This window comes from Bufo gargarizans, chromosome 4 (genome assembly GCF_014858855.1).
Source record: "Bufo gargarizans isolate SCDJY-AF-19 chromosome 4, ASM1485885v1, whole genome shotgun sequence".
In the NCBI taxonomy this organism is placed as follows: Eukaryota; Metazoa; Chordata; class Amphibia; order Anura; family Bufonidae; genus Bufo; species Bufo gargarizans.
Window position 1 is genome coordinate 388,347,281 of NC_058083.1, and position 19,988 is coordinate 388,367,268.

Genomic DNA, 19,988 nt, shown 5'->3' on the forward strand with positions numbered 1-19,988 from the left:
GTTATGTCCGGTGCGGCCGCCCAACAGGAAATGAGGAGGCACGCCGCACCGAGAGGAGAGTCAGGGGGAGGAGGAGACTCAAGGGAGGGTAGGCCTGGCCTAGCAGGCACTGCCGCACAGAAGCACAACACTGGGCGGGGGGCCAGCCCACGGCCCGCCCACCCTGGTTATTATACAGGCATGCAGTGCAGCAAACACAGTACTATTGCAGGACGGGGCCAGGGGTCCACAGGCGGCCGGGCCCCCGGGAGTGCCGGGCCCGGTCGCAACTGCGACCCCTGCGACCCCTGTATGTACGCCCCTGGTCTGCTATTCTCCTTATATTGAGCATACAGGTAATGAGATTTTTTTTTTCTGTTCAGCCTCTGGGCTGAAAGAAAAAAATGAACGGCACAGATTTCTTCATTCGCATCGATCAATGTGGATGAAAAAATCTCTGCCCCAAAAAAAAAAAGAAGGGAAAGGCGTCTGCCAGGACATAGGAGCTCCGCCCAACATCCATACCCACTTAGCTCGTATGCCCTGGCAAACCAGATTTCTCCATTCACATCAACCGATGTGGATGAATAAATCATTGCCAGGATTTTTTTATTTATTTTTTTATATACAAAGTGTTTGCCAAAGCATAGGAACACCGCCTCCTCCTCAGCTCATATGCCTTGGCAAACGTATCTTTTACTGCAGAGGAGAAATCTCACCTTGCAGTGCCGCATACACCGACTTGCGTGTAATCTGACAGCAGCGCAATGCTTCTGTCAGAATGCACATCAGTGCTGCAGCTAGTCGATCGGTTGGTCCACCTGGAAGGTAAAAAAAAAATAAAAAATGGCCGCAACGCAATAATTTTATTAACTTTGGAACAGAACATATAAACTTTAACTTTTTGAACTGAACATTAACCTTTTTGCTTACTGGTGTTTTTTTTTTGCAGCAGCGCTGTGTGAATGGGCCCTAATAGCCCTGTGTGCGTGTCCTGGTGAGATGTGATCCCTATGCTAGGTGTACCTGTGTGTGGTACTTCCGGAAACACTCCCCTAAGCATAGGGCAGGGTGGTCAGGGCAGTCAGGACAGAAATAGCGGGTGTCACGCCTTATTCCACTCCTGCTACAGACACGACATCTTTTTTGGGGTGACGGTTGGGTTGAGGTACCGGCAACGACATTGAGGAAATGTCGCTTGTGTAGACGGCTAACTACACTGGTGGATGGGGCCACGGAACCTCCTGGGTACAGGAGGTTCGCGATGATCTCTTCCTGAAATTTGAGGAAGGATCGTGTTCTCCCAGCCTTACTGTAGAGAACAAAACTATTATACAGAGCCAATTGAATCAAATATACAGACACCTTCTTATACCAGCGTCTGGTTCTGCGGGAAACTAAATACGGAGACAACATCTGGTCATTGAAGTCCACCCCTCCCATGTGAAGGTTATAGTCGTGGACTGAGAGGGGCTTTTCAATGACACGGGTTGCTCGCTCAATTTGTATTGTCGTATCTGCGTGAATGGAGGAGAGCATGTAAATGTCACGCTTGTCTCTCCATTTCACCGCAAGCAGTTCTTCGTTACACAAGGCAGCCCTCTCCCCCCTTGCAAGACGGGTGGTAACGAGCCGTTGTGCCACAGGCGCCAATCTGTTCTAGAAACAAATGCCTAAAGAGGGCCACACTTGTGTAGAAATTGTCCACATAAAGATGGTACCCCTTGCCGAATAAGGGTGACACCAAGTCCCAGACTGTCTTCCCACTGCTCCCCAGGTAGTCAGGGCAACCGACCGGCTCCAGGGTCTGATCTTTTCCCTCATAGACATGAAATTTGTCACAGAGCTTATACAATTTGACCCCATACCGGGCGCGCTTGCTTGGGATGTATTGTTTGAAGCCAAGGCGCCCGGTAAAATGTATTAGGGACTCGTCTACGCAGATGTTTTGCTCTGGGGTATACAAATCTGCAAATTTCTGGTTGAAATGGTCTATGAGGGGCCGAATTTTGTGGAGCCGGTCAAAAGCTGGGTGGCCTCTGGGACGGGAGGTGGTGTTGTTGCTAAAGTGCAGGAAACGCAGGATAGCCTCAAAACGTGCCCTGGACATAGCAGCAGAGAGCATGGGCATGTGATGAATTGGGTTCGTGGACCAATATGACCGCAATTCATGCTTTTTAGTTAGACCCATGTTGAGGAGAAGGCCCAGAAAAATTTTAATTTCGGAAACTTGGACTGATTTCCACCGGAAAGGCTGGGCATAATAGCTTCCCGGGTTGGCGGTTATAAATTGTGTGGCATACCGTTTTTTTTTTTTCGGCCACGACTATGTCTAAGAGCTCCGCAGTCAAGAACAGCTCAAAAAATCCCAGGGCCGAACCGATCTGAGCTGTCTCAACCCGAACTCCAGACTGGGCGGTGAAAGGGGGAACTACAGGTGCGGCTGAAGTTGGGGACTGCCAATCAGGGTTTGCCAGCACCTCAGGGATTCTAGGGGGTCTACGGACCCGTCTTTGCGTTGGCTGCGACGGGGTAACTACTGCTCGTGCCACCGTACCAGCTTCAACTGCCCTTCTGGTGCTCGCCACTTCACCAGGTTGTACGGCAGTGCTGGTACTAGGTCCAGGGAGGGCTGCGCTGCTGGTGTATGCCTCACCACGTAATCCGACAGCGCCAGCCCCACTCTGCTGCCCTTGAAGCGGATCCTGCGCGACACGGGGCCGGGTATGCCTGGTGCTATCAGGGACCTCAGCCTCCTCGTCCGAACTTTGGGTCAGAGTGCCACTGCTTTCTACAGGTTCATATTCTGACCCGCTAGATTCGTCAGATGAGGGTTCCCATTCCTCATCCGACTGGGTCAGAAGCCTGTAGGCCTCTTCAGAAGAATACCCCCTGTTTGACATTTGGGCAACTAAATTTAGGGGTATTCCCTGAGACTACCCAAGAAAAAAAGCAAGCCTGTCTTACAAATGGGAGGCTAGCGAAGTACCGGAGGCCGCTACGGTTGATAAAAAATATAAAAACTGATTTTTTTTATCGCCGCAGCGCGTGTAAAGTGAATGTGCAGTGATCAAAAAAAAAAATTTTGGGTCACTGCGGTGGGGCGGGCGAACGCACATGTGGGCGACCGATCTGGCCTGATCGGGCAAACACTGCGTTTTGGGTGGAGGGCGAACTAAAGTGACACTAATACTATTATAGATCTGACCGTGATCAGCGAATCAGTGACTGCGGTCAACTGATCCCTAAACTACCTAACCAAGGGGCCTAAACTATCCCTAAAACCTAACAGTCAATACCAGTGAAAAAAAAAGTGACAGTTTACACTGATCACTTTTTTCCTTTTACTAGTGATTGACAGGGGCGATCAAAGGGGTGATCAAAGGGTTAATTGGGGTGCAGGGGGTGATCTGGGGCTAAAGTGTGGTGTTGGTGCTACTCACTGTGAAGCCTGCTCCTCTGCTGGATCCAACCGACCAAAAGGACCAGCAGAGGAGCAGGGCAGCCATATAACACATCATATTTACTAATATGATGTCTTATCTGGCACTTGATTGGTTTTTTAAAAATCATCAGCTTGCCAGCCGCGATCATTGGCTGGCAAGCTGATGACGTGACCCCCCTTGAAGAAATGCCGGCCCGATTTACCACACTGATATTCTGCAACATAATAGGTGAGCCAATATCAAATGGACAGTGCTGTGCTTGGTAAGCACTCCGCAATGCGGCTTCCTCAAAGAGCTGACGGGGGTGCTGCTAGTTGGGACCCCGCCAATCTCATATCGATGACCTTTCCTGAGCATAGGCCATCAATATGAAAATCCTGGATACTTTTTTAGGGCATAGAATCACAAGAAAAGTACTAGTATATGTAAAGACAGATCTAAACATACAGTATACCTGTACAGTACAGTATAAAGAATAAAAAGGTGAAAAAAACCTTCACCTTCCCGATAACAACTGTATATTTTTATAGATGCATCAAAAATAAATATATGCTTTGTATACAGTTGCATCCATTTTGTTGCATTTTTTTTTTTCTAAAACACAACAAAGCTAGGTACTATGGGCATAGACTATGGGCACAGACTAAGGCCTCTTTCACACTACCGTATGGCTATTTCAACGTTTTGCGGTCCGTTTTTCATGGATCCGTTCGCTTTATTTGTTTCCGTTTCGGTTCCGTTTTCCGTATGGCATATACAGTATACAGTAATTACATAGAACAAATTGGGCTGGGCAAAACATTTTCAATAGATGGTTCCGGATGCATTTACCTATGCATTCATTTTTTTTGCGGACCCATTGACTTTAATGGAGCCACGGAACGTGATTTGCGGCCAAATATAGGACGTTCTATCTTTGCACGGAACGGAGATATGGAAACACGGAAACGGAATACATACGGAGTACATTTCGTTTTTTTTTTGCGGACCCGTTGAAATGAATGGTTCCATATAAAAAAACGGCCTGCAAAACGGAAAAAAAAAAACGTAGTGTGAAAGAGGCCTAAGAAACACAATTTGTAGATGCCATAATATGTTTGTCCTTTCTCTTTCAACAGACAGACAGATATCCAGTGCAAGATACAGCACTTCCAAAAGGTAAGAAATCCATCCAAACTATATAATTAGACTGAGGTAGCTTTCTCGCTCGAACCAAGGTGTCCAGGGTTGTCCAAAGGCCCCTCTGGCACCTGCTTGGAGAGAAGCCCTGTTACAAGTTTTGCATTGGGACACAGGAACTTCAAGTTACATCATTGTATTTGTAGTCCTGGTTTCAGGTTTGATTTTAAGGAGTTGTCCAGCCTTTACTAAGTGACGGCCTGTCCTATTAAAGGGGTTATCCAGTAATAAATACTGATGACCTATCCTCAGGATAGGTAATCAATGTCAGATCCCCCAGACACAGGCAGCAAAAAAATAAATAAAAAATGGCCGGTTCATGATGCGGAATTTGCCGTCAGAATTCTGGCACTGATTCTGCGCCAATATTGCGGCAGTGGGCACGTGGTGTCGGTCTCCCATTGTTTGCAAAGGGAGGCAGGAGAGCCATTCTCATGGCTTGTGGTTTAAAGCCACAGTCGAGCTAAGAAGAGACATGTCCCTTCTTGGTGTGGTGTCCGGACAGACGTCAGTGGAAGCCGTGGCAGGGGTCGCTTGCAGTTTTTCTCCATTCTGTGGTGCTAAACTGTGAGCGGGTTTGCAGCATTCAAAGTGAAAAACTGCAGCAGAAACCACGTCAACCTCTGCCACGGAATACACAATAGATTTTGACAGCATCAAAATCCATCGTGCGAACATACCTAAGGATGCTTTCACACAAAGGGGCTCATTTATCCAACTGGTGTAAGGTAGAACTGTTTTAGTTGCCCATAGCAACCAATCAGATTCCACCTTTCATTTTCCAAAGGAGATGTGAAAAATGAAAGGTGTGATCTAATTGGTTGCTATGGGCAACTAAGGGTACTTTCACACTAGCGTTATTCTTTTCGGCAATACCGGAAAAGAACTGATCAGTTTTATCCTAGTGCATTCTGAATGGAGAGCAATCTGTTCAGGATGCATCAGGATGTCTTCAGTTCAGGCTTTTTGAATTTTCAGGACGGAGATAATAGCGCAGCATGCTACGGTTTTATCTCCGGCCAAAATTCTGGAACACTTGCCGGCATTTTTTCCCATTGACATGTGTTAATGCCGGATCAGGCACCGAGTGTTCTGGCAAAACGGATCAGGCAAAAAATTTGAAAAATATAAATGCCGGATCCGTTTTTCCGGATGACACCGAAGAGACAGATCCGGCATTTCAATGCATTTGTAATACAGATCAGGATCCTGATCCGTCTGACAAATGCCATCAGTTTGCATGCATTTTGACGGATCCGGCAGGCAGTTCCCGTGACGGAACTGCTTGCCGGAATCCTCTGCCACAAGTGTGAAAGTAGCCTAAGCCAGTTCTACTTTACACCCGTTTGATAAATGACCCCCATAGTTTTTAGTGGTGTGTTTCTGCACGTTTGTATTTTTAGTGGCATTTATCTGGGGTGTCAGCTCCAGATGTTAGCTCTTCAGCTATGGTCTATGGAAAACATGAGACGCATAAAACATAAGCATTAGCATTTTCTTAATTAGGTGGTGTCCTTTGTCCTTCTGGCTTCTTTTCAAAGACATTTCTTTAGAAAAAAAAAATCTCTTTCACTATAGGGAAAAAAGCCATAAAAATGTAGTTCAGATATCCCTGTAGAAAAAAACACCACTTAAAGGCCACAAAAACTGCACTAAAAAACTCTTTAAAAAAAGCATGAGCATATTCTGATTTGTTTAGTAGTCGAAAATGCCAGAGCCAAATTCATTTGTGTAAGGACCAGTAGGGGAAATTTATCAAAACTGGTGTAACTGGAGGCAGGAACTGATTCTACTGCGCAGGAGCCGGACACTTGTTGAGGAGTCTGCGCAGTAGAAAACAGGACCGGAATGCACAGTACTGGCAGGATGGGCGGAGGGGGCGTGGCAATGGTGCCATTTTCAGTGATGTCATATAAAGGTGTCAGACCTACAAAAACAATGCACAGGAACCGTTAACAGGAGCAGCTGCCAAGTCAAAAACCAGCAGGATGTTAATGAAGGCGACAGAAATACATTGCGGAAACTTAAAATATTGCGCAGTGGACAACTCCTTTAAAGGGTTTTATAGCGACTACTTGATAAATTAACCTTCCACAATATATTATATATACTGTAAAGACATCTGCTATGGAGGTGCGTACAGAGTTCTAGGAAACGCCAGCAGATCTGCAGTTATCTGATACCATGAAAAATTTCTAATAAATTACCGGTAGTTGGAAATTATTAATGTTGGCAGGAAATCCAGTTATAATAGTTTTCTTCATTAAAAATGTCAGATTTGATTTAAGCTGATCTCCTAGAACTGTGTACAAATAGTTTAATATCATGGAAGATTAAAGGATTTTTACCTGCACATAGGTTCTAATGGGACAAGTTGGAATAAACTAATTTAATTCGTAATAGCGCTTGATAATACCTTGTAACCCTTTCATCTGTCTGGAGGTAAGCCATATTTTTGTGCTTTACGCCCAAGGGATGGATGGGAGGAGCTGCCAGAGACCTGTAGAGACACAGCTGGGTTCTTTCATCTGTTATTTAGACTTACATGAACTTTTACATATTAACGTTAAAATGTGGTTACATAGCTAGCTGTCAATGTAGAATCACTTTCCTCTACTCTTGGGAAGGTACTTCTGGTACTTAGTTGTCTAAAATAATATACTTAAAGGGGTATTACAGTTTATGAGAGCACATATTTATTTTTGCAAATAGTTATGAAATAGCAATGTTGGATTGACTTTTTAAAGGGGTTATCCCATGATTCCTTTAAAAAATAAAAATCTCTTTCTAACAAAGATAGAACCAGCCCTGTACCTCACATGGATCCAGAAATCTCCCTATTCATTGCTCTGCTAGATATATATCAAGCTGACAGCTCAATAGGAGTGTCTTTACTGCTGCAGCTCAGGGGGGCGTGTCTCAGTTCTACCTATCACAGCTCAGGAGGCAGTTGAAGGATGAAACTGAGCGTGTGCGGCCATCTCAGTGAGCAGGACAAAGAAATAAGAAAAAGAACAAACAGCAAGAGGCATTTTATTGAATAACTTAGTGGCTTTACAAAGTTTTTAATTAGTTGCGATGACAAAAGTCCAGGTGCTGGTTTGAAAAATTTAGAATATTTTTCGTGGGACAACCCCTTTAAAGAACACTTCATAGTGTTGTCTCCCTGATATTCCTCCTAAAAATGTACAAACAATTTGACAGCTAGGTGTTATCATTCCTCTTGTTAGTGAGGTATATTCTAAAATACTATCATACTGTCCAATCAATGCTGAAAGTATCAGCCTCAATAAGGGCACATTTCCACATTTGTTAATTTCCTAGTGGAAAAAAAGAAGATTGGTAAGATCTGGAATTCTAAGAAAAATGCTTCAGAGTTATTGAGGGCAGCAATTAGTATACTGCGTTAGCTCTGGATTCTCTAACTCCTGGCTATTAGATGCATTTTCCCTGTAGCAATGCATGGAGACCAGGCATCCTTATTGACAAGACTTATCAGAAAACCTTCAGCTATTGTAAAATTAAAGATGATATGCCATGCTGGAATTGGCCTCCACTATAAGAATTCACTTTCTATGTATACAGAATACACTGCAATCTACTTTTAATTGACTTTGCAGTGGCGGGGATTGGTTGGATCCTAAGGCTTCACTGGGTCCCCCAGATACCTTTGAGGTGTCACCAGGCATTGCTGCTCTCCAGAGATGACTTCAAAGGGAAATAAGTTCAGACATTCAGGGTCTGCAGTACAAAACAGTACAGGCAAGACACTGAGCTGACTTCTCCAGTCTCCTCCCTGGCAGAAGAAGGTTTTCTGTTGAGGAAAGGCCTGAGCTAGCTATCCTTCTCTCTCCCTCAGAAGGATGGCTCCCTGGGCAAAGGGCTGATGAAACAGGGTCTTTGGCAGAGTATCCCTGTCTCAGCGGCTTTTTCTGGTCACTTGTGCCGTCTGGCAGAGTCTCTTATACTAAACACTGGTCCCTATCTGTAGACAACTAGCAGCGTACATAGAAATCATTGGGCCTCATAGCAAGAATATAAATTGTCCCCTTGCCAATCCCCTGCCTTACCTATGAACTGTGCCTGCTGCTTATTATATAGTGTGCCATACCGCCCATGAACTGTGACTGCTGCTTACTAAATAGTGTACCATATCCCCCATGAACCTTGCCTTCTGCTGGGTATTATATAGTGAGCCATACTACCCATGAACTGTGTCTTCTGCTGTGTATTAGATAGTGTGCCATACACCCATGAACTGTGCCTTCTGCTGCATATTATATAATGCACAATACCATCATGAACTGTGCCTTTTGCCGCTTATTATATAGTGTGCCATACCCCATGAACTGTGTGTTCTGCTTTGTATTATATAGTGTACCTTGCCCCCTGTGAACTGTGTCTTCTGCTGCGTATTTTTTAGTGTACTAAACCCCCATGAACTATGCTTCTACTGCACATTATATAGTGTACCATAGCCCCATGAACTGTACCTTCTAATCAGTATTATATAGTGTACCATACGCCCCATGAACTGTGAGTTCTGCTGTGTATAATGTAGTGTCCCGTTACAAAGTTTCATTACTCTTGTGATGTTAGATAACTTCTTGTCACCTCTTTTATTTTTCTGTTATTATTTAAGTTGGTTAGGTTTATTATATTTTAATGTTTTTCACTTTTTACTGTGAATACAACTTTCATGCAAGACTTGATTGTATATCACAATATACACTCCTTTATGTAACATTTCATTTTAATATTGAAAACAATAAAATATATGTTTAAAAAAAAAACTTGGGTACCATACGCCCATGGACAGCGCCTGCCACATATTATATAGTGTGCCATACCCCCCCATGGACAGTGTCGGCTTTATATTATATAGTGTGCCATACCCCTCCCCCATGGACAGTGCCTGTTGATGCATGTTATATAGTGGATAGTGTGCCTCAGGCAGGCCCCTCCCCCCCACCATAAACTTTCTTTTTGCACTGTAGTGCACACTGGACACTGCTGCTCATGATTCACTGTGGCTGTGCCGTGCGCTGTAGAGCTTCCTCAGTGTCATTGTGGCTAGGCAGTCTCTTGGACTGGGCTTATCCGGGTGGTCCCCTCCTCATTCTCGATCAAGTCAAAGCCAGTGGCAATACATGCCAGCAGCAGGAATGAAGTCCTGCCTGCTCAGTTCAGTCTGTCTGCTGCACTAGGCTAGTCAGTGAGCAGCATTGTTAAATAATGTTAAATACTAGCCCTGTTAAATAATGATTGCCCAGTCCAGCACCCAACAGCTGTATGATTAAAGGGAATATGTCACCTGCTTTTAGCATTTTAAGCTGGCACCATCGCTATGTTGACTAAAGTACCTTATTTCCAGGACTCTTCTTTTTACTTATTTTCGTTTGGTAGTTTTGATATAAATGCGATTTTTATGTTATGCTAATTCGGGTCCAAGGTGCCCAGAGGGGCTTTTTTTTTCACTCTCCGGTGCCCAGTGACGCCCCCTGCAGTGCCCAAGACAGCCTCCTGATCATCAAAACACCTCCCACAGCCCGGCAAACGGTTCCGCCCCCTCCCCAAGTCATAGTCTACCTTATAGATATGCCCCGTCCTTCACCAAACAGCCACTATGCCAGTATCACCTAAATGCTGAATTGCCACCAACCAACCTGCATCTATATCCTTGCTGGTGCCAAGTGTACTATACTATAATTCCACAGGGAGTACACCATGACAAAACACTTCATCAAGGCCACTACCACTCCTATACTCTACACCAGCTCCTCAGGGGGGCACTGCAGAGAACAGGCTATATTACAATAAACATGTAAAATGCAGTCCAACAATTTAAAACAGCAGCATAAATCATAGTACCAGTTAACCCTTCCAAGTGCACTATAGTAATGAGTTGATGGCTTTACGTAGCAATAGGGGCAAATGTCCACATAGTCTATACTTCAAAGTACCCTTGCTCCAGGGCACTACAACCCCTCTTGCGTAGACCTGCGGAGGGAAGCCTACGTGCCTGCTTTCTGGAGATGGTTCCCCACGCCTCTCGGCAGCTTCAGCAGCTCCGTGGCACTTCCGGGATGTCTGTTTTGCCGTCACTGCAGCTAATTGCTGGTGCAACAGTGACTTGCTCCCTTGCGTCACGTGACTATTTGACATGACGCAACTGAGCCAGTGATCTACTGCTGCGGCATCAAAATGGAAGTTGACATCCTGGGAGCACAGAGGAGAAGCCAAGGCCGGGGAGAAAATTGTGGAGAGTCAGCGCTGGAAGCAGGTAAGTAGGTTTCCCTTTGCAGGTCTGCTCAAGAGGGGGGGGTTCCAAAAACCCCTCCAAAGATGCACAACCCTATTAAACTGATACATATAAATGAGGTCAAATAGGCTAATTGACAATCAAGTCATAAGAAACTGAAGAAGATATAATTGGCCCTCACAACAAAATTTAGTGTGCCCCCCCCCCCCCACTGGGTCTGGTTTTCAGACTGGGTGAAGGGGTACTCTGTTAGTTCTGATGCACCACAATCGCGTATTTTCCACGATTCACCACGATCGTGAACGGATCCCTTTATAGTTAATGGGGCTGTCTGGCATTCGGGTACCCTCTGGCAATGCTGGATCCAGAGAGCTCAGGCAGGGTGTTCTCTCCTGAAACTCCTACCAGCAGTGTGAAACTAGCCTTACACATAGGTCATCTTAGGGTTCTCATAAATTAAATAGAAGCAAAGTGGGCATAAAACAACAGTAAAATTGTATTATATTGAATCAATACCGAACCTGGAGGCACATTTTTTTTAAAGGGTATCTGTCACCAGAATTAACCCTATTAAACTGGCTGACATTAACGATGTGCTAATGTCAGCAGACCCTAACTCTCCTATTCTTAGGCTTATGGATGCGCCCCTTACTGCACCCTTTTGATGATATGCAGATTAGCCTCTAGGAGCAGGGGGGGGGGGGGGGGGGGCGGCGTAGCTCCTGCTCCTAGAGGCTCCATTCTCCCACCTCATGACACGCCCTGCCGTCCTTGATTGACAGGGCCAGGCAGCGTTCATCTCCTCCTGCCGGCCCTGTGTGTTGGGTAAACGGCACTGTGTTTATTCAGCACACAGGACCGGCAGGAGAAGACAAACACTGGCTCTGTCAATCAAGGGCGGCATGGCGTGACTTGAGGTGGGAGAACGGAGCCTCTAGGAGCAAGAGCAACACCCCCCCTCCTGCCCCTAGAGGCTAATCTGCATATCATCAAAGTTAACATTGTGCAGTAAAGGGCACAGCCATAAGCATAAGAATAGGAGAGTTAGGGTCTGCTGACATAAGCACAACGCTAATGTTAGCTAGTTTAATAGGGTTGATTCTGGTGACAGAAACCCTTCAAGCAATCTTGAATAATAATCTAAAAATATTCTTTAACAATTTTTGTTAATACATTGGTATCTTTATTACAGTGACTGCTACAACCAATTCTCCTACAGAGGACTGTTTTTTGACAGATATCATAATGGAGAATCCAGTCCATCCCATTCCTGCCACAATACCTGATTCTGACAGAATAAAGCAGGTAAGAATCCTGTTGCATTTATTCTCAAGATGTTCCAACCATGTGCAGTGACCCAGTGGTCACTGCAGAAAGGGGTAAAACTCTAAGATTATGTATTTTTATGTTTTCCACACTTAGAGCTGTGAATATAGGATTAATAACGACCCTATAGAAACAGTTGCTAGGTGGTGCTGCTCCTCTTTAGAGGGGGCTGCCGCTCTAGCTTGTCAGTGAGTGGGATACAAGCAGTCACAGAGCAGCTGTGTGAGCTGGTAGCAGCCAGCAGAAGGAACAAACAGGACCAGGCATGGGCATAACTATAGTCATAGCATTTTCTATGGGGACCAGAGGTTGAGGCGGCCCAATCAGGTGCGAGAATGTTGTACCTTTTTGTGGGGAATAACAAAATGGCAGCTTTTTGCTATAATTAGAGTTTTCTGATATATTGTGCTATTAAATAGACCTTTAGTTATTGACACTTATGCTGCTGTTTTGAATTTTCCTACACTAGGTGGTGAGGGCCTTATCTTATTTTGCTATGGGGCCCTATGAATTATAGTTAGATCCCTGCGACCAGGTGCCAATCCCTGAGCAAAAGAGAACTGCGTGTATTCTGGTTAAGCTATATAGAGGGACAGTGCATGATATAAGTCTATAGAGATAATGAACCTTTAAAGGGAACCTTTCACCACGAAATCGCAATGTACTCCTCAGGCAGCTTGTTATAGAGCAGGAGGAGCTGAGCAGATTGATATATAGTTTTTGGGAAAATATTCAGTAAATCTTGTATCTCATTCATTTATATTCCTGCTCATTCTGTGCTTTGAAGTCGAGGAGGCGGTCCTATCAGTGATTGACAGCTATCTCTGTATACACAGTCATAGAGGTAAGCTGTCAATCACTGATAGGACCGCCTCCTTGACCTCAAAGCCCATATATGCAGCAACAGGAGCTGTTCAATAAAGGCCCTATTACACCTGAAGATAATCGTGCAGATCATTGCTAACTAGCTTTCGTATGACTACTCATTAGCGATGGTCAGACAGTGTAATACTGCTGCCGATTCTTTCAGCAGGTTTAAAAAACATTGTTTGTTGGCAGCAGATTGTGCTATATAATCAGTGCTTCAGTATGGGGATGAGCAACGGCATTAGCGATCACTCCTCCCAATACTCTGGAGGAGATTGCTGCATGTAATAGCATCGGTCTCCTCCGCTGGCGAGCAGGCAATTGCCGGGAATGAACACTTCCACCCCGACAATCACCTGCTTCATCAGCAGGTCTAATAGGACCCTCATGTAGAAGTCTGCCTACTCCTGCTAGTATGTATATGTGCCATCTGTAACGTTTTCAGTATAGAACTAGTTACTTGTTTCACCTCATTGCATCCTCCGCCGATTCCATCTCCCTGTCTCACCGACACCAAGAGCACCCCAACCACCAGCAAGCAGGAAACCCCCGAACCAGGGTGTGTCCTAGGGAGAAGAAACTGTGTGCCCTGCCTTTACTCTGTCCTTGGCCCAGGGGGTACCCAAGAGGAACCTAACCACCATCCTTACCGCCACCAGTCACATCCTCTTGCCTCTCCTAAGGGCCACTGCACATGTGATGTCCAATTTAATGTACCATATTAAGCAAGTACATTTTGTGGCAAAATTGACTATATAATATGGAGCTTTTTTCATTTAATTTCCAGCCAGAAGAAAATGACTGTCCACTGACAACCATAAATGCTCTGTCAGGTAAGATAAATGGGTTCTCTATCTTTGCAGAACTTTGCAGATATTAGTGAATAATAAATCCAAAATAAGAGCAACATGTTTATCTATGTAGTCATACTACGTATATGCAATATAATGGTATATAGCTTCCATTCATTGGATAATATATCTTTATAAGGGCCAGCACTCTTATTTTATGCTACAGACCACAAAATCACTATACCAATTAAAGGGTTTGTTCACTCCCTGGGGAACCTGCGGAAGTAATTATGCTTAACTGATCCCCGCCACTGGGTTCCGGGTCCTTCAAGCCCCAGCTGCCACTGCAGATCTTGAGTCTTCCCCCATAAACATCCATTTTGACTCTGATCACCTGCACGCTGTAGCCAATGACTGGCTGCAGCAGGGTTGTGTACACCATGTGTCACATGATGCATGATGAGGTACACATCACTTCTGAGGGTTTTTGGCTTTAGTGGCCATATGACCCACATCAAACCAGATGTTGACGGTGGAGTGGGGGATTGAAGAAGGTGGTGAAGCAATGAAGGAGCCAGAGACCAGCAGTGGGGATCAGGTAACTATGATTCCCTCCACAGGTCTGACCATGCTGTGAGAGTCTGCCCAAAAGGCCCCTTGGGTGCAGCCATAACATAACGCTGTATTCCGTGTTGTGTCATGATCTCTGTCATCAGTGAAGGACACAAAGGGGAAGCTGAGCTTGATCAACTTTATATCACAGGAACAATGTAATAACTTATAGTAGAACTTAACCAACTGCAAATTAAATATGACTTGTAACCCCTTTTTAGCTCTAGACTATCAGGCATAGTGACATTAACCCCTTCACTGCCCTAGACCACCAAAGACCAACATAGAAGTAACATTTTGGGGTTCATTTACTATGTTGAAATACGCCTAAATTAGGCGTATATCAGGCGCAGATGGCGGTGGAACGTTTAGCCACTATCTGCTACTTCGACCCGCTAATTCCAGATCTAAAATTGTGGGCATGGTGTGGGCATCTCATTTACCATTTTTCACGACTGTTTCAGGTGTAGAAAAAGGTCTAAATGTAAGACATCTTGGAAGCGGTCTTACATTTAGAACTGGTGCTGAATGCGCCAAAGTTATGGAGAGGCTGGAGCCTCCACCACGAGCAGATCGACCACCAGCTATGGGCCTTTATTAAGACCAGCTCAGAATGCTGTAAAATAAATATGAAAAAAATGTCATACCTTATAAAATTCCTCATTGCACCTGTTCTGATGATTCCTGGCTCCCTCCTGATATCTGGGTCTTGGTTCCTCTTGACCCACAAGAAATGACCACTCAGTCAATCATTGGGGAAATTCACCACTGCATCACTCATTGACTGAATGATCATTTTCTATTTGTCAAAAAGGACACAGAGAAAGGGAGCAGAAAAAAAATCTGGGAATTGTCGGAATGGAACTGGTATAGGTGTGTAAGACTTTTTAACTTATTCCAAGCCTATTAAGAAAAAGATATCAACCAACAAGCCTTTTAATTAATCTAGATGCAGGACACTATAAAGATACACACCCAAGTCACATTATTATGACCACCAGCTAATATCCAGAGTAGCCACTGTGTGCAGCGCGCAGAGCAGGTTGGGAGTGACTCAATAAGGTCCTTGTAGATTGTCACAGGTATCTGAAGCTATGCTGACTGAAGTGCATCCCACAGCTACTGGAGGGTGCTTGGGGGAGGATCCATAGAGGGAACACGATAATCAAGGTGCTCCCACATATGCTGAATTGGGTTCAAGTCTGGGGAATTAAGGGGTCAGGTTAGCACTTGGAAGTCTTCATGCTCTTCCAACCAATGTCGGACATTTCTAGATGTGTGACATGTCGCATTGTCTTGCTGAAAGATCTCAGCCAAATCGATTGAGAATGCCTTCCACATGGATTAATGGGCCAGAGAATGCCATAAAAACAATCCTCAGACCATAATGCTGCCAGCACCAGCTTGTATTCTTCCAGCAATGGTTAAATGAAGCAGAAAACATGACTCATCAGAGAAGGCAACTCTTTGACAATGAGTGGAGGTCCACTTTCAATACTGCTGAGAAAACTGAAGCCTTTTCTTTGTTAGCAGAGGTGCAGTAAACATCCCTCTGCTTTGGAGCTTAATACACAGTAGTGTTCGCTGAACTGTTATTTTAGACACACTTCTGGTAGCCTCCTGCTTCATTTTGGCAGTGAACTGCTTCACTGTGGTGTTTCAATCCGCACTCTTAGGCACCTTCATAGCCAATGTTCACCTCTCACATTAACGGTAAATGGTGCTCCGCAGTTTCAACGCTGATGTATTTGCAATGGAGCCATTAATCCACTCACATCCACTCACACGTTCACTACAGCAGCACAAACTGCGAAGTTTCAGATTATTGGCCCGAAAGCCAGTAATCGTCCCTTTTTGCAACTCTGGTAAATGGCCTCTTTTACTTACATTAGCAACAAAGGACATGTGTGCAGACAGCCTATCACACATCTTTTATACCCACCAAACCAACCCACGATACGTGACTTCCCTCATGAGCTACGCACTGCAATGTTGAAAGTAGGAAGTGGTCATAATAATAAGGCTTGACTGTGTATTTTATTAAATTAATCACCAGTGCATTCTGTGCCCATTTGCTGGAGTACATTCATTTCACGTGTGTTAGATGAAATGAATTAAATGAGTGGGGCTGTTTCTAGGGAAAAAAAGTTATTATGTAGACAAAGGATACATTAAAGTATTATGCGGATTCTGGATATTGCCTGGACCTAAATTTGTAGATATGTACATTTTTAAAATATATATAGAAAAATGTTAGGCTGCTTTCACACTAGCGTTCGGGTTTCCGTTCGTGAGCTCCGTTTGAAGGAGCTCACGAGCGGACCCGAACGCAGCCGTCCAGCCCTGATGCAGTCTGAATGGAGGCGGATCCGCTCAGACTGCATCAGTCTGGCGGCGTTCAGCCTCCGCTCCGCTCGCCTCCGCACGGACAGGCGGACAGCTGAACGCTGCTTGCAGCGTTCGGGTGTCCGCCTGGCCGTGCGGAGGCGTGCGGATCCGTCCAGACTTACAATGTAAGTCAATGGGGACGGATCCGTTTGAAGATGCCACAATGTGGCTCAATCTTCAAGCGGATCCGTCCCCCATTGACTTTACATTGAAAGTCTGGACGGATCCGTCCCAGGCTATTTTCACACTTAGCTTTTTTTAGCTAATATAATGCAGACGGATCCGTTCTGAACGGAGCCTCCGTCTGCATTATTATGGGCGGATCCGTTCAGAACGGATCCGCCCGAACGCTAGTGTGAAAGTAGCCTTACCTGTCTGCATGTAGATATGGTAATTTATGCTATAGTATGTGTCATTCTTTATCTAAAAGAAATGAAAAAGTATTTCCCATTATATTCAATTGTGTGTCCAGGCTGTCTAATGAAAGTGTCTTATTGTGTAAAATACATTACAAGTAATGTAAATAATATATCAACAGTTTGTTACTGTTAAAGGGGTTGGAAAGCTTTAAAACATTTTTTTCCACGCAACCCCCTCTCGCTGCTGGACCTGTGGTGGAAGGGATACTTAACTTCTCCCCACCACTAGGTTCTATCTCCTTTGGTTTGCTGAGCTCCGGTTCCCTGCTTGTCAGCTTTTGGAGTGGATGGGAGTCTTGCGGCCATTCATTGACTACAAGGGCACACATCAGTGACGTGTCCCTCAGGTGGCATGTGACCCAGGACCTGTAATCTTTATCACTACTGAAGATCCTCTGGGCCTTTGAAATTTGACTTCTATGGATCTCCTTAAACTTTGAGGGACATAAAAGCTATTTTTAACAGATTATTTTGATCAATAGGTTTGGAGAAAAGGAGGTGGTCTCCAAACTGATGCAGTTGTCGTGATGAATTTGCTTTGTTTTAAGGTTCTTGCTGCCATGTTGAACAGAATGAAACACTGAGTGGTAGACCCTATAACAGTGATGGCTAACCTTGGCACTCCAGCTGTGGTAAAACTACGACTCCCAGCATGCTCCATTTATTTCTATAGAGTTCCGAGAGCAGCCAAGCAAGGGGGGCATCTTGGGAGTTGTAGTTTTACCACAGCTGGAGTGCCAAGGTTAGCCATCACTGTCCTATAAAGTTTGAAGGATGTGTTGACCACCTGCTCACACTGGGGGCCCAACTCTCCAATCATATTGAGGGTCAATATGGGGGGCCCTAGACCAGAAAATGGTGTAAAAAAGTAGCAAATTTAGGCACAAGTGGCGTTTCTATGTTCCCCTTGCAACTTTCTGAAAAAGAAGAGAAGCAGGGGCATGGCGTGTAGTCTACTGATGTAAATGACGCATGAAATCTAATCCAGCTAGGGGCTGGGGTAGATTTCAGTCTAGGCACATTAAAAGCTGGAGATTGCAACTAATTTATGACGAGGTCTGCACCTCGTCATAAATTTAGCACATTCTCTGACGGAGTAGAGGATATCAAAGACCAACATAAAACAGTGGTCTTTGATAAATGACCTTCATTGATTTTAGAATATGAAGAGTATGGTTATGCTCATAGACAGTTGGCCAAGATATCTTATTATTTTTCATTATTGTTCTTCACAGATTTAACTAATTCTTATAAAGAAAGCAGTGAAACCAGCTTGCCACCAACTATTAGTGACTTGTTGGATGATGAGGATCTGCTGTACACTCTGAAGATAAAATTGGATCCGTGTCACCCTACAGTGAAAAACTGGAGAAACTTTGCCAGTAAGTGGGGAATGAGCTACGATGAATTATGTTTCCTGGAGCAGAGGCAGCAAAGTCCAACCATTGGTTTCTTGTTACGGAACAGTGAGAGGACTGTGGCACAGCTGATCGACTTGTGTAAACTCTATAAAAGAGTTGATGTTCAGAAAGTCTTGCTAAAATGGGTCAATGTGGATTGGCCGATGAGGGTCCATAAAACATACAGGAGCAGCGTGTGATGACAAGTGCTGGGAACTGGAGACATAATTTTGCATTGCAGAATGTCTAATCATTCATGACCTGATTGTAGTTTCTGTTGGCCAGGGAAGCTTTGGCAGTTCTATAAAAGGAATTAAAACAATTTATAGATGAGAAAAAAAACTGTGCAAAACTGAATGTTTTAACTCCGTCCTTATTTTTCCTGTGGGCTAAGGTGGGAGTTTCATTTTAGATGAATCTAAAGTAGGCTTATAGTTCTGTAGATGTTACATTGAAAATTATATGTATAACTGTCATATTCCAAATCCATAAATATATGTATGTGAGTTTTTTTTTCAAAAAGCATGTTTTTTATGCCAATAAGCGTTATATAAAAAAATAAAATAAAAAGGAGGAACACTATCCTTATCTTCAACCTAAAGGTACAAGTGCTCGGGTTATAGTCTAGGCTGCTGCCCAAGCATCCCCGTACCTTGAAATATGAGATCTGCTCTAAAAGGGGAAATCTGACTACAGGGATTGGTGAATCTGACTGCACCATGCTCCCAGGATGGACACCCATAAGGGAATCACACCCTAGAGACTCAGTGGGATCACATCCATATACTTGAACCTAGTTGTGATACAGGGTTCTGTGGGACCATTTACATCACCAGTAGAGTTACACATTACTACTAAGCAATACCAGTGATGACCAGAAGAGCGCATTATCACCCTTCGCACAGCACAATTATTGGCTCTGTATGTATGAGTATACTTAAAGGGAACCTGTCACCCAAAAATCGCCTATTAAGCTGTTTACAGTACCTTATAGTGCTGTATAGTCGTTTCCTGATGCACTTTTTGTTAGTTTTGCAGCATGTATGCTCAGTCAGAAATCGATGTTATATTCAGCTGCTGCCCCGTGCTTCAAGTCAGGCTTGAAGTCACGGGGGCAGCGGCCTCGGCGTCTTACATGGCCCTCTCCCCGCCCCCTGCCTCTGTGACTGACAGCCGAAATCCGATTCCGGGACCGCGCTCAACGGCCGCATGCGCAGTAAAGGGCGGCAGGAGCGCGGTCCCGGCTGCCGCGCGTACTACGCGCCGTCTTACTTTCGCCGCACTGCGCATGCGCCCGACATCCTGTATCAAACGCGCCC

The 19,988-nt window shown here is 44.7% G+C and overlaps 1 protein-coding gene across 2 annotated transcripts in view; it reads left to right on the top strand.

Annotated features, from left to right (window-relative positions):
• EDARADD (EDAR associated death domain) overlaps positions 1-19,630 on the top strand; it is a 73,391-nt gene extending 53,761 nt beyond the window's left edge. Inside the window, exons 3-6 of one of the 2 annotated variants that reach the window (XM_044290976.1) lie at positions 4,544-4,583; positions 12,059-12,171; positions 13,847-13,892; positions 18,505-19,630. In XM_044290976.1, the coding sequence (XP_044146911.1) occupies positions 12,112-12,171; positions 13,847-13,892; positions 18,505-18,869 (471 nt within the window). In that variant the 5' untranslated portion in view covers positions 4,544-4,583; positions 12,059-12,111 and the 3' untranslated portion in view covers positions 18,870-19,630. Of the gene's footprint in view, positions 1-4,543; positions 4,584-11,725; positions 11,784-12,058; positions 12,172-13,846; positions 13,893-18,504 lie in introns of those variants that run through there. The other variant, XM_044290977.1, reaches the window with a different exon arrangement.
• Positions 19,631-19,988: the final 358 nt, after the last annotated feature.